Source organism: Metopolophium dirhodum, chromosome 2 (assembly GCF_019925205.1).
Source record: "Metopolophium dirhodum isolate CAU chromosome 2, ASM1992520v1, whole genome shotgun sequence".
Taxonomy (NCBI): Eukaryota; Metazoa; Arthropoda; class Insecta; order Hemiptera; family Aphididae; genus Metopolophium; species Metopolophium dirhodum.
In genome coordinates this window covers 13155523-13167558 of record NC_083561.1, presented here as the reverse complement: position 1 = coordinate 13167558, position 12036 = coordinate 13155523, and the positions used below count along the sequence as shown (strand labels likewise).

At 34.9% G+C, this 12036-nt stretch overlaps 1 protein-coding gene across 1 annotated transcript in view; it reads left to right on the top strand.

Annotated features, from left to right (window-relative positions):
* The first annotated feature begins 5796 nt into the window (after positions 1-5796).
* Positions 5797-12036, top strand: part of LOC132939832 (methylcytosine dioxygenase TET) — a 47515-nt gene continuing 41275 nt past the window's right edge. Inside the window, 2 exon segments of the mRNA XM_061007226.1 lie at positions 5797-6249; positions 8224-9592. Of these exon segments, the coding sequence (XP_060863209.1) occupies positions 8279-9592 (1314 nt within the window). The 5' untranslated portion in view covers positions 5797-6249; positions 8224-8278.

Genomic DNA, 12036 nt, shown 5'->3' with positions numbered 1-12036 from the left:
TTTTTTTTTACTGATCGTTCTTGTAAAAATATATTACTATACATTATAATATATTTTATGAACTCTTTGTTTTTAACATATCTTGTTGTAACTTTGGTTTATCAATATTTCAGACATGGTATTTTTTTCGGGTGAATGAGAGATTATTTCTAAAGTGAACATGAGTTAAACCTCATGACATTGTACAAGGTAAATTGTCATTCACTGTCTACTCAGCAAAAAAAAAAAATCCCAAATGTAACTGCATACTGCTATAATTTCATAAGAAACTGATTACTAATATTGATTATTGACAACATTATTAGCAAGTAATAATAATAATAATTATAATTTAAAAACTTTTAATTTGTTAAATAATCTAAAAAATGAAAGAAAGTCGTTGAGTTTATAATTAGCTGGTTATAAAATACGTTATTCTTTTGAAACTTGATATTGTAATATACTGTTTAAATTTTGGATATTGAGTAAATTAAAATGTACATCAAAATAATTAAGTATTTTATTTTTTTATATATTGATAGATAACTAAATAATAAATATTGTATTACCACGATGTATTAAAAAAAAAGTAATAGTCTTAAACATACTATATAATGTATTAATGTGTACAATTATTGAATAATTGGTATGAATAGCATATTGTAAGTATAGGTACAATATAATATTATATATCATCATTAGTCGTTACTTGTTATAACATTTTTAATTACTGCCGATGGAGTTTTATTTCGGACAGGCGTTGGCGGATTCTTAATAACATTTTGGCAACCGTCGAAATATTGAATTAACGGAAAAAAATAATTGTTATGATAAATTCATTCAATGAATTATAAATTTTGCTCGATTCACAATAACAGTGACTATATACAGACTACAGAGTCGATATAGTGAAATTAAATTAGTGGCTTACACAATTAAAGAACAAATGAATACGGACAGAAGGCCATTAATAATTTTAGTTTGTATAATATGTTACATACTAAACATGACAGCAAATATCATCCCTTTACCTTCACATATATATTATATACATATTATGTTGTAAATCATGTATAACAAATTTTTCATGGGAAACACGTTTCGACGAATATTTACCACTATATGTAGCTTTTTTTTGTCGTACCTTTATAATATAGTTGCTATTTAGACTTTAGACAAAAACAAATATTAGATTACTAAATGGTTTCTGTATATTGTATAATATATCTTGAAAAAAATCTAAGTATACTATATTATGGTTGTTTTTCCGTTATTATTTGTCTCCGGAAACAATGTCTATATTTTGGTTTTATGATTCTAGATATTTGGTTTTAAAAGGATCCGATTTCTTTTTTGTGGATGTCATAATGTTTTGAAAAATTAGAAAATAGAAATAACAGAAATCTTTTCGCAAAACCAGTTTTTGTCGAAATTGATTTTTTTTTAGTATTTAATATTTTTATACTTAGCTCAAAAATCAATCACTGTAATCATAAACTATCTATCGTAATTGACTTAGTTAATTATATAATTTATAGCTAGTAATATTATATTAATTAAGTAATTCATTTTTCTGTTAGTACCTAGTATTGTAGTTTTTTTAACTAATTTCAGCTCAATGTATCGCTTATACCTATAGGTATAATATATTAATGATATTAATTTGTCAATATAGGTGTAAGTACCTACATAGCAGTAGAACGGTGTAAAATAGGTTCGTAAGCTTGTAGTAGTTCAAAATTAATCTAAATATTATAAGTCCCTGCGATTTATATATTTTTAATCGGATACTTACAAAGTCAAATTTTGTAAAAATTAGAACACAAAATATCTATAAATAGAAATAGTGTATATGATTTTTCTATATACTTCGATTCCTGTAAAAATAACTTATGAAAAATCTTGTATTACATTTCAGAACTAAACATTAAAAAAATGTATCAATATTTATTATTTATAGAAAAAAAATTTCAAATGTTTATAAATAGCTCAAAGAGATCCAAAATATTTTGAAAATTAAATTATATCTAGGAAATTCTAATATGAATATTAATTAGTGCAATGTTCAAGTTTATATAAACATTACGGTTGGTGACCGGTGGACTTTATACCATAAATCTGCGATTTTCACACGGACACCGTAATATGCCGGCTTGAAAAATTTGATCTTCGTTTCAGACATTATTCATTTTTGAATTACAACAAAATCGATTTTGTCGTAAGTTGGTTTTGCGTAAAATTCTCCGTTATATTGTAATTTTTTTTTAGTTTATCCCAGATACTTTAAAAAGGTGTATTAGGAATTTTCTACTTTTGCATAACTATATCATTGCAAAACTAATACATTCATCGCAACATTCATTTACAAAATCTAAAACTATATTTTAAATGTATATTTTTGGTGCAATTTAAATAATATTTAAGATATAGGTATATTAGGTTATCTAATTTCTTAAGAAGACTTAACATTTGTATTACGCTCAGCAGAACACCTGTAGCTTAGTTAGTTTAAAAATTAGAGTGGATTGATTTATTATAAAACTTGTTGGTAAGAATATTACCTGTGTTTGTATGATGGTTTTTTACGATAGTTATTTTTTAGCAAGTTATGCGTATATAATATACCGTAAATTAAAAATGCTCATAACTCACTTAAAAACTGAATTATCGTAAAAACCACTGTACAAACACGGATAATGTTCTAACCATCAAGTTTCATAATATGTCAATTAATTCTAACGTTTAAACTAACGAAGCTACGAGTGTTCTGCTGAGCGTACATTTGCTATGTTACGCACTGGTAAGACGGAGACTACAAATACCAGTGTTACGTCCTCTTAAGAGGATCCCGAACCCGCGTGTGATGCGTCTTCGTCTTACAACAGCACCTTGATCATCTTGATAAACAAACTCCACGCTTAGTATGATTTCGACTATTAATAGCTGAAAAGACTTAAGATATATTACAGAAAATTTTATACATTTAATTAATTTGATGTTAATACACAGCAAACGCGGCATGGTGCACTGGCATGGGATGGCGATAGATCATTAGCACACATTCTCCTCCTTTAAATGTAAATGTTAATTTTATTGAAGCCAAGAAGATGCCATAGGGCCTAGATAATATATCCTTATCTTTAAATTTGATGATGGGTGTTTCACTCTAATATTAAAGTTATCAACAACATCAAATATTGTACCGGAATTTGTAAGTCGGAAGCTACACAGAGGTTTCGGCATTCTCTAAAATAATAATTTAAAAACACATCAAAAACAAAATTACCCACTAGCAGTGATGTTGGCAAGGTAGGTACCTACTGCAGAAAAACTAAAATTAAAATACCGTTATTGCCTCTTTACCTAATGATTTGTAGATATCAAGATATAATAATAACGGTGGTTAACGAGTGTTGCGTCAAGTATATTATCATTTATTATATGATAGGTAACCTAGTCCACTGTAATATGGTGATGTTTATATCAACAATAAGATATTTCGTACAGTTAAATTATAAACGAGTTTGCAAAAGTTATAAATTGTGGTCTCAGACAAATAATAAACAACCAATATTTAATAAAAAGTTATTTATAATACTGAAGAAAATTAAAATTTGTAAAGAATATCCTAAAAATTACATTATTGTCAAATTTGTCAATAAATAAGAAATAAAAACGTTACTTATTAAAATAATCAGTATCGCTAGAAACACAATTTCCGCATATAGGGATATGATAAACACTAAAAAAGAAAGACTTTGCAAATCTTAATCCCAGTTCTAAAATTAAATATTGTCTATATTATTAGTTGTATTCAACATATAATGTAATTAATTCTATTAAATTTATTTAAATTAGTACTATAAGGTATGAGTTATAAATATTTCGTAGATTTTTGTATTTTTGGTCAAATAAGTTTTAAATTAATTTTTATCACACTAAAATATGCTTGGAAAACGTTTATTAGAGTTGAAAAAAATAGTCATTGCATTTGTAATATCGAATCCATTGCGTACCTACAACCTATATATTCATAACTTACGTTATTAAATATTGAACGTGAAAATTCGTGGTAAAAAAGTGAAATATTTATTAAAAAGTTTCGTTAAAACGTGTATATATATATAATATATGGCACGGTGAAATTTAATTTAAGAGACTGTATTTTATGAGTAATGATTTTTAGGTGTTTAAAAAACAGTTATTAAATAATAGGTACACTGGAAAAAGAATAAATTAATAACGAATATTTATGGTTCTATGTATACACTGGTGTATGGGGATGCAGGCAAACAACTGAAAACTCGATGGACGTTTTTAGTGACTCCCAAAGGAGTCGACGGCGAACAGTTGTGTTTTTATAACTCAGTTTTGATATAGTGTATGTAGTAGGTACTATGTACAATATCGCACCCTTATACAGGACTGCCACAACTCAAAATACAAATTTACGAAAAAATTCAATTTTAAAATTGAATCTACTCTTTGTTTTTAAGGAACAAGGAACAGAATAAATTCCGTTTTTAAAAAAAGAACGAGGAACCGAACGAATTTCTTTTTATAAGGAACTTGACATACACTACAAAATTTGTATTATGTTGGCGATTATTTTGGTATTATTAGGATTTAGGAGTAATTTTTTAGATAAACAAATTATTATTATGGTAGGTTAGTCGAGTTAAGACTACAGGTCGATGCTTTAACTCGAAAAACCATAAAAGTTATAGTTATTGAGTTTTGGCAGTCTTGTATGTACAAAAGGTCCGATATATTGTTCTCGACATTTATTTACATCATTACATGTGCAGTTTACTTGTTTTCTATTCTATACGCGACGATTTCGCGGAGTGAATAGTTTGAGATATTATGTCGATCGTCTGGTACACTGATATTATAATATTCCATTTACCTACGCGAAATCGTACGTCGAGCCCATACCTAATAATATTATAATATGCAGTACGCCACTACGCCATGGTAAATTCTGGTGACGAGCACACTAGCTGCAACAGACGATTGTATAATAATATTTAATTGTTTTTTGACCCTCCTCCTCCTCACCACTACTCGCCAACGTGTATTACGCTGCACGAAACTTTATAAGTCCGTCCGTCGTCGGGCCTTTTGTTCGCCGCACAAACTGGTTTTGTATTCCGATTAAAAGCAATATTAATAATTAAAACAGAAAAAAAATATATAACAATAAATAAATGGACGGCCCGACATATACGCGTATTATAATATATGATATGTATATATACCACGGCTGGGGGGGGGGGGGGTAAATAGTTCGCGCGGGGGTACACAAAAGGGACGACGATGGTGGGCGGGCGGGGGTAAGGTTCTGGTGCGTTATACGCGCATAAATACCGTATTGCATCACGTCGGCGGCAATGAAGACGGCATATAGGCAGAGGATGCGGCGGCGAACACTCACAGTGACCGCGTGCGTGCGCGGTGGTGCGATGTCGACGACGGCTGCACGCGGTGGTGTACAGCTGCCACCCCGTCAGCGCGTTGGCGGGGGCACCTGGTAGGGGGATGTCGCCGCTGCCACGGTTCCCCCCACCAATAGAAGCGGTGCGCGGCCCCAACGGGACGCGACGACGAACCGATATTGCGCGTGGTGGTGGTGGTACATCGACGGCGCGAAAAAATAATAAATATATGTATAATATATATATATTATAATAACAATATAATATTATAATATTATAATATTATATGGAAAACCTACCCCTCTAGCGGACCGGCCGACAACTACATCTCCGTACCGCTTCGTAAGCGCGCGATGGGCCGTCGCCGTCATGAGCGCCGTCTGCGGCGTGCGTATGCGCGCGCCGAACGTTATATTATTATTATTATGTACCCTGTGTGCAATGTGCGTCGTGCGTGATGCGTGTGCGTGTGAGTCAGTGTGTGTGTGAGTTAGCGTGTGTGTGTGTGTGTATGTGTGTGTGAGTGCGTGGTGCCGCGTCCGTCCGTCCGTCGTTTACACCCAGGCAACAGTCGTGTCGCGGTGCGTGTGCGTATGCGAGCCCCAGTGAGTGGCGCGCGCGTGTGTGTCTGTCGTGTCCGTTTTGTTGTCCGTTTATGTTTGTGAGTGTAATAATTATTATTATTGTTGAATGCATGTATGCTTGTGCCCTAGTGTACGCAAAAAATTTCTCGTCGTATAAAAAAAAAAAAATAAATTTATTTTTGTCGTCCCCTTTGTATCCGCTCGACCAAAGTGCAGTACGACGCATACACCCGGACCATATATCTTAAGTGAGTACTGAGCACCTCCTCAAAAATGACGGTTATTATTAATTTTTTACTACATTAATATTCATGTAGATGTACATAGTACCTATCTATGAAATACATCAAAATGTTAAATGTGTAGTTGACTGTGGTGATATTATGTCATAACTTTTATTTGTAGTAGGTACCAGTTTATATCGGACTTTTCGTTATCATTATAGTAACATACCCAGCTTTATTATTTAATTCAATATGTTTAACATAATTTTAAATATTTATATTATCTATGAACTATTTTACATAACGGATGATTTTAAATCCCAAATCAATAATACCGGTAAACGAATGAGCTTTCACTGTTCGATTATATTGTTGTTTTTTTTTTATCATCATCATAATACATATATGAATTTTGAAGCATGCACGTCGAGTGTTGGGTTTATGACTGCGGCGTCGTTGCCCGCGAAAATTTCCCTCTCGATACGTTCCCAAACAAACCCCCAGCCGTCGCTCTACTGAAAACGAAAGCGCAATACCGGAAACACTCCGGTCTCTGACCCATTTATACATGACTTTGAAATTCCTTATTTTTGTTGAGTTTCCCACGTGAGTTTTCATTTTATCGTTAATTTCCCCCAAACTACCCGTTATTTTTATTCGCGTCTGCACTCACGTGGTTGTCGAGGGATTTATTAATATTGTGACTAACTTATTTTAGGTTTTCGTTTTAATTGTTGACTTGCTCGTTTCGATAATTTTCACTCATCGGCTGTCTAGTCGGAAAATAAATTATATCGTTATAATTGGCTGTTGTCATATACGCGCATGAGTGCAGTAGCAGTTTTGATCAACAGCGTTTTATATTTACAACGTGTGTATATATGTGTATTTATATTATTATATATACATATATATACACGAATTTGTGTATGTCGTTTTATTAAATAAAGTGTTTTTATTCAACAATAAAAACATCCTTCCTGATTAACCGACGTGCACGACCGCCGTCGCAGATTATTATTAATATTATTATTTTATTATAATGTGGACCAGTGTGTGTTTTTAACGCAGTCTGCCATTTAGAGTTTCACACGACGCGGTTTTCGGAGGGAAAAAATTGTAACTAACATAGGCACCAGTAAGCGGTTACCGATAGGTTTTGTGTTAATTTTCGATTAATTTGATAAATATGACATAGGTATCTCTATTCGTGCCAACGATGGAATTATATGATTGCTATTGGTATATATACTATTTTTGCCACCGACCATTGTAGACATTCCATAAAACCATTTTCGAGACGGAACCCATCGACCGTTTTACTAATTCAATATAAAGACCGAACGTGCTTGAGCGGAAAATATTTCGCATTATCGTGAAAACGAGGGAAACTATTCTGGTAGGGGTGAGCATTTTAGTGGGATATACTTGTCTCCATTACGTTTTCCGCGTCAACCCTCGTGTGAAATTACTTCGTGGTGTAGGTCGCGGGGTATGTTTTTATATTTTTTTTAAGAAGTTTCACCGTTGACATTGACATCTAGTGTATAAAGCAACAACTGTTACTGATATTCTGTGATTCATAAGTTTTGTAATCGAATCATTAACTATATATATGTACCAGCTTTATTACGGTTCACGCACAAACGATCTGCAGTGATCTGTCTATAGCCCTACACTTCCCTCTCGTTTTCCCAATATTATTATAACTGTATAACACCAGGTAGGTACGAGTCGTACAGCAATAGAAATCGAACCCTTTGTTATTATATATAGGTACGTATTATATACGTGTAGGTATAGTATATTGTATAGGCACGTAGCCATGTAGGTACCAATAATAATCCTGTGAATGTTGTTGGTTTAGACTTTAGTGAGAGAAACCGCATCCCTCCGGACTGTGATATTATCGACGGGTTATTTTTGAAGAAATTTCCCTGTGTTACCATAATATTATAAACGTAACGCTCGAATTTTTTCTGTTTTATTTGTTTGTAGTGTACGTCAGAAGTGACGCGATGGGAACGTGACGCTGGCTGCAACGTCGGCTAGTATGAGCGAGGGTGGCGGGGAGGCCATGGCCTCATATGGTACGGCGGGTTTCCCGCCACCACAGCCTGCCACCCCGTCATCAACCGTACCCGAATCGAAGACACCAGGCCCTGCGCCAGGTCTACCACCGTTCAGCTCGTTCTCGGCGGTCGAGCTGGCCGAAGGGCTGGGCGCCCGGCTCGGTCCAGGCGATGGTTACGACCCGACCACCGGTCGGATAATGGACATGCACTGGGATTACAACCAGGACGGGCTACACAGGCCGGACCTGTACCCGACCACTATGATCCTACCACAACCGCAGTCATACCGGCCGTGGGAGAGTAAGCTGGACGGTAGCAACTCGCAAGACTCCATGTCTAAGGGGTCTTACGATTATCCACCGTCGCCGGCTGGCAGCAAGTTGCCATCATTCCAGTCGCAGTTCAACTTCCAAAACGACCAACAGCAACCGGAAACGGTATCGTTGACCACGCTGACGCCAGCGGCTGTGTCGCCGACACAGTCACCTGGTTTGCCCAGCTTTCATACGCTGTCCACGGTTAACGTGGCGGCAGCTACTGGACCCCGAGGCTATCCCACCCTGGTGCCAGGCATCCAGCAGCAGTTTTTGGACGACCGAGCCGGCACCATACACTTGTTCCAGAGTCCGCAATACCCACCACCCCCACCCCCGCCTCAAGCGTTCGCGCAGCAAAACCACCACCACCACCACCACCCCCACCAGAACACCATCATTCAGGGCAACTTCATGGGCGCCCCACATCACCAGAACCAGGCAACGCTGCTGACGGTGGTGAAAACCGAACCAGTGGCCATCGTGTCTGCCCAGATACCCAACCACGTGTACCAGAACGCAGGAGGTACGTACATCGACTCAATCAAGATGGAGGATACGCTGTCGCCGTGTGGGCTACAAGAGTCCCGGAAAAAAGAAAGACGAAAAGTGCGGGCGTCCAGCATGGACAGCTCGGTGGAAAGTGACGGCGTGGGCAGTTCCAGTGTGGAGAGTTCGGGACAGGTGGCTGCCGTGAGCAGCACCGCCGGGTTCAAGTCACCTCTAGTCCAGCACAACGTGATTGGCATGACGGGTGGTGGCAATGTCAGCAATGTGGGTGGGTCCATGATGGATTCGGACCACTGCGAGAACGGCGCCAACGGCATGGACAAGCAGACAAAAAAGAAGCGAAAACGGTGTGGCGAGTGCATAGGGTGTCAGCGGAAGGACAACTGTGGCGATTGCGCACCATGCAGAAACGATAAGAGCCATCAAATATGCAAGATGAGGAGATGTGAGAAGCTCACCGACAAAAAGGTAAGCTACGATCGTGGGAACCGTCGAGCACGACGACAAATTAATTTTGAAAAAAGCTTAATATGTACATTATTAGATAACTATTTATAAAACGATAAGCCCCGCACGATAAACATATATGTATACATTATATAGGTTATATGAACTGTATATTAGGAACACGAAATTGCGGTGTGACAATGGGAACAACGTGATAATTATTCAAATTCAATTTTTATTTTTTATTTTTTTTAATTTTATCTCCTTTCCTTTGTTTATTTCGTTTTACAAGACACGTAAGACCTGTACATATAACAATATAAATTATAACAATACTAGTCTGGCCGATAAAAAGCGCACATAATATTATTTTTGCCGTAATATGTTGTCCACTATGCGTACCTACCTATACTATATTGCACCCAAAATGTTAGGACACGTCGTTTGCTAAATATAATATAGGTACTTTACTATATTATACGAATCGTGTCACGAAAGTTTAAAACGATACAACCCCTTCGTGTGCTCATCGAGTGGGTGAACGCGGTGTGTATGCTTTTGTGTGTATATATGTACATAGTATAATATACACTGCTGCAGTGTGTTGTTGTTTTGATGATTCGTCAACGGGACCTTCCCCTTGACACACATTACGGCAGCGGCGGCACCTGCGTAACCCTTCGCCACCTCTGCCGCCCCCCACACACATGCGCGCACGCGCGCATACAGACGAACACTGTATATTTCATATAATAATATATACTCGTACGGGGATCGGGTCCAAAGACAAATGGACGGTGATTAGTGACGACGAGTGCAAGGGCACTGGGTCAAAAGGTGGACAGACGCTGTCCGGTTTTCGGAATTGTTTATATTTAAAATTATTTTTTCCCGAGGGTGCACCCGTTAGATAGTTACGCGTGAAACGATTGACAAAAAACAGATACCCATCATACCGCACACGTTTGCGTGATCAGACGTTACTATTAACTCCACCCATCACCTAACAAATGTCAAAAAATGTGTATTAAATACGTACCTACCTATACGAATCTTATACGATACTCAATCAATTGTGAACTATTTATGAAATTATAACCGACTTTAATGTTTCGGTCGTAATGTACAGAGCCCGGAAATCCCATAGAATTTATACTGTTGAAATGTGCTTTGTGCATAATGTATTTGTGCCTTATAAATAACCATACAATAAGCACACTTTAAAAAATATACTGGCTGTAGATATCATAATTTATGTTTCAGCATATTCGCGTACCTACTTAAACATTTTTATATTTTAATTATATACATTTTATTTGATTAAAAGTATTAAACAAAATCATTGTAAATTAAACATTATATTTCTATTTATTCATATACTTTGTAATTTTTACAAGAAAACTAATTTCTCATTTTCACATACAATATTATCGTATTAGAATCCGAAAGGTGCAAGATAAAATTTGAAATTTGCATTCACTTAACGATTTAAAAAACAAAACATATCAACAATTATAAAAGCGAACATAAACAGAATGTATTAATTAACTTCCGGATACTTATCGTTACTGTAGTATAATAGTACTTTTAGCCAATGAATAAATAATAATATACCGTATTTCGTAAGATATAATATAATGTATTAATGTATACGTATTTAATTTAAAATCAAATTAGAATTACAAATGTTATACCTACGAATATGGAAACGTTTTCACTTGGAGCGTCGTTCGTTACCGTTTGTTTGTACTTTAAGTTGATATAAAAATTAAAAGACAAATCCACGCGACTGAGTCATAATAAACCTATTATGTAGTACTTACTAATACACTTATGTATAGTAAATATTCGCGTGTTTCGAATATAGCCACATCGGTCGATGTATAAAATATTTTAAGACATCCATCCCACATGTTAGTGAATTAAAAAAAAAAATACACAGTATCTAAAAAATTATTTACACTTGTATATATTTAGGTACCTATCAATGTTTTAAGTATAATAATAATTTAAAATTCCATAACTATTTTTATAATACCTATATAATATATTATTTAATTATTATAATACTATATTATATAATATAATTATAATATTATTAAATATATAATAATCACGAAAATTATATGAAAACAATCAGACAATATATATGCAATATGTATACATAAAACTTGTTCGGCATTCTTATCCAAAAATAAACATAACATACCTATAAGGTACACGTACAACTAAGGTACACGTTTATGCATATGATTTAAAAATTAAAATCGTATTTTTTAGAATTTTTTGCCAATATCTTATGCATCGATCATTTATATTCTCATTCAGTCATTTGTCAACCGATATTCATATTATAATGTTATAATAATATTAATATTTGCGTATGTACAAAGTATAACCTGGAATTAATGGAATTTCCACGAATAAAAAACACAAATTAGGTAGCTATAAATAATGCTTTGGAT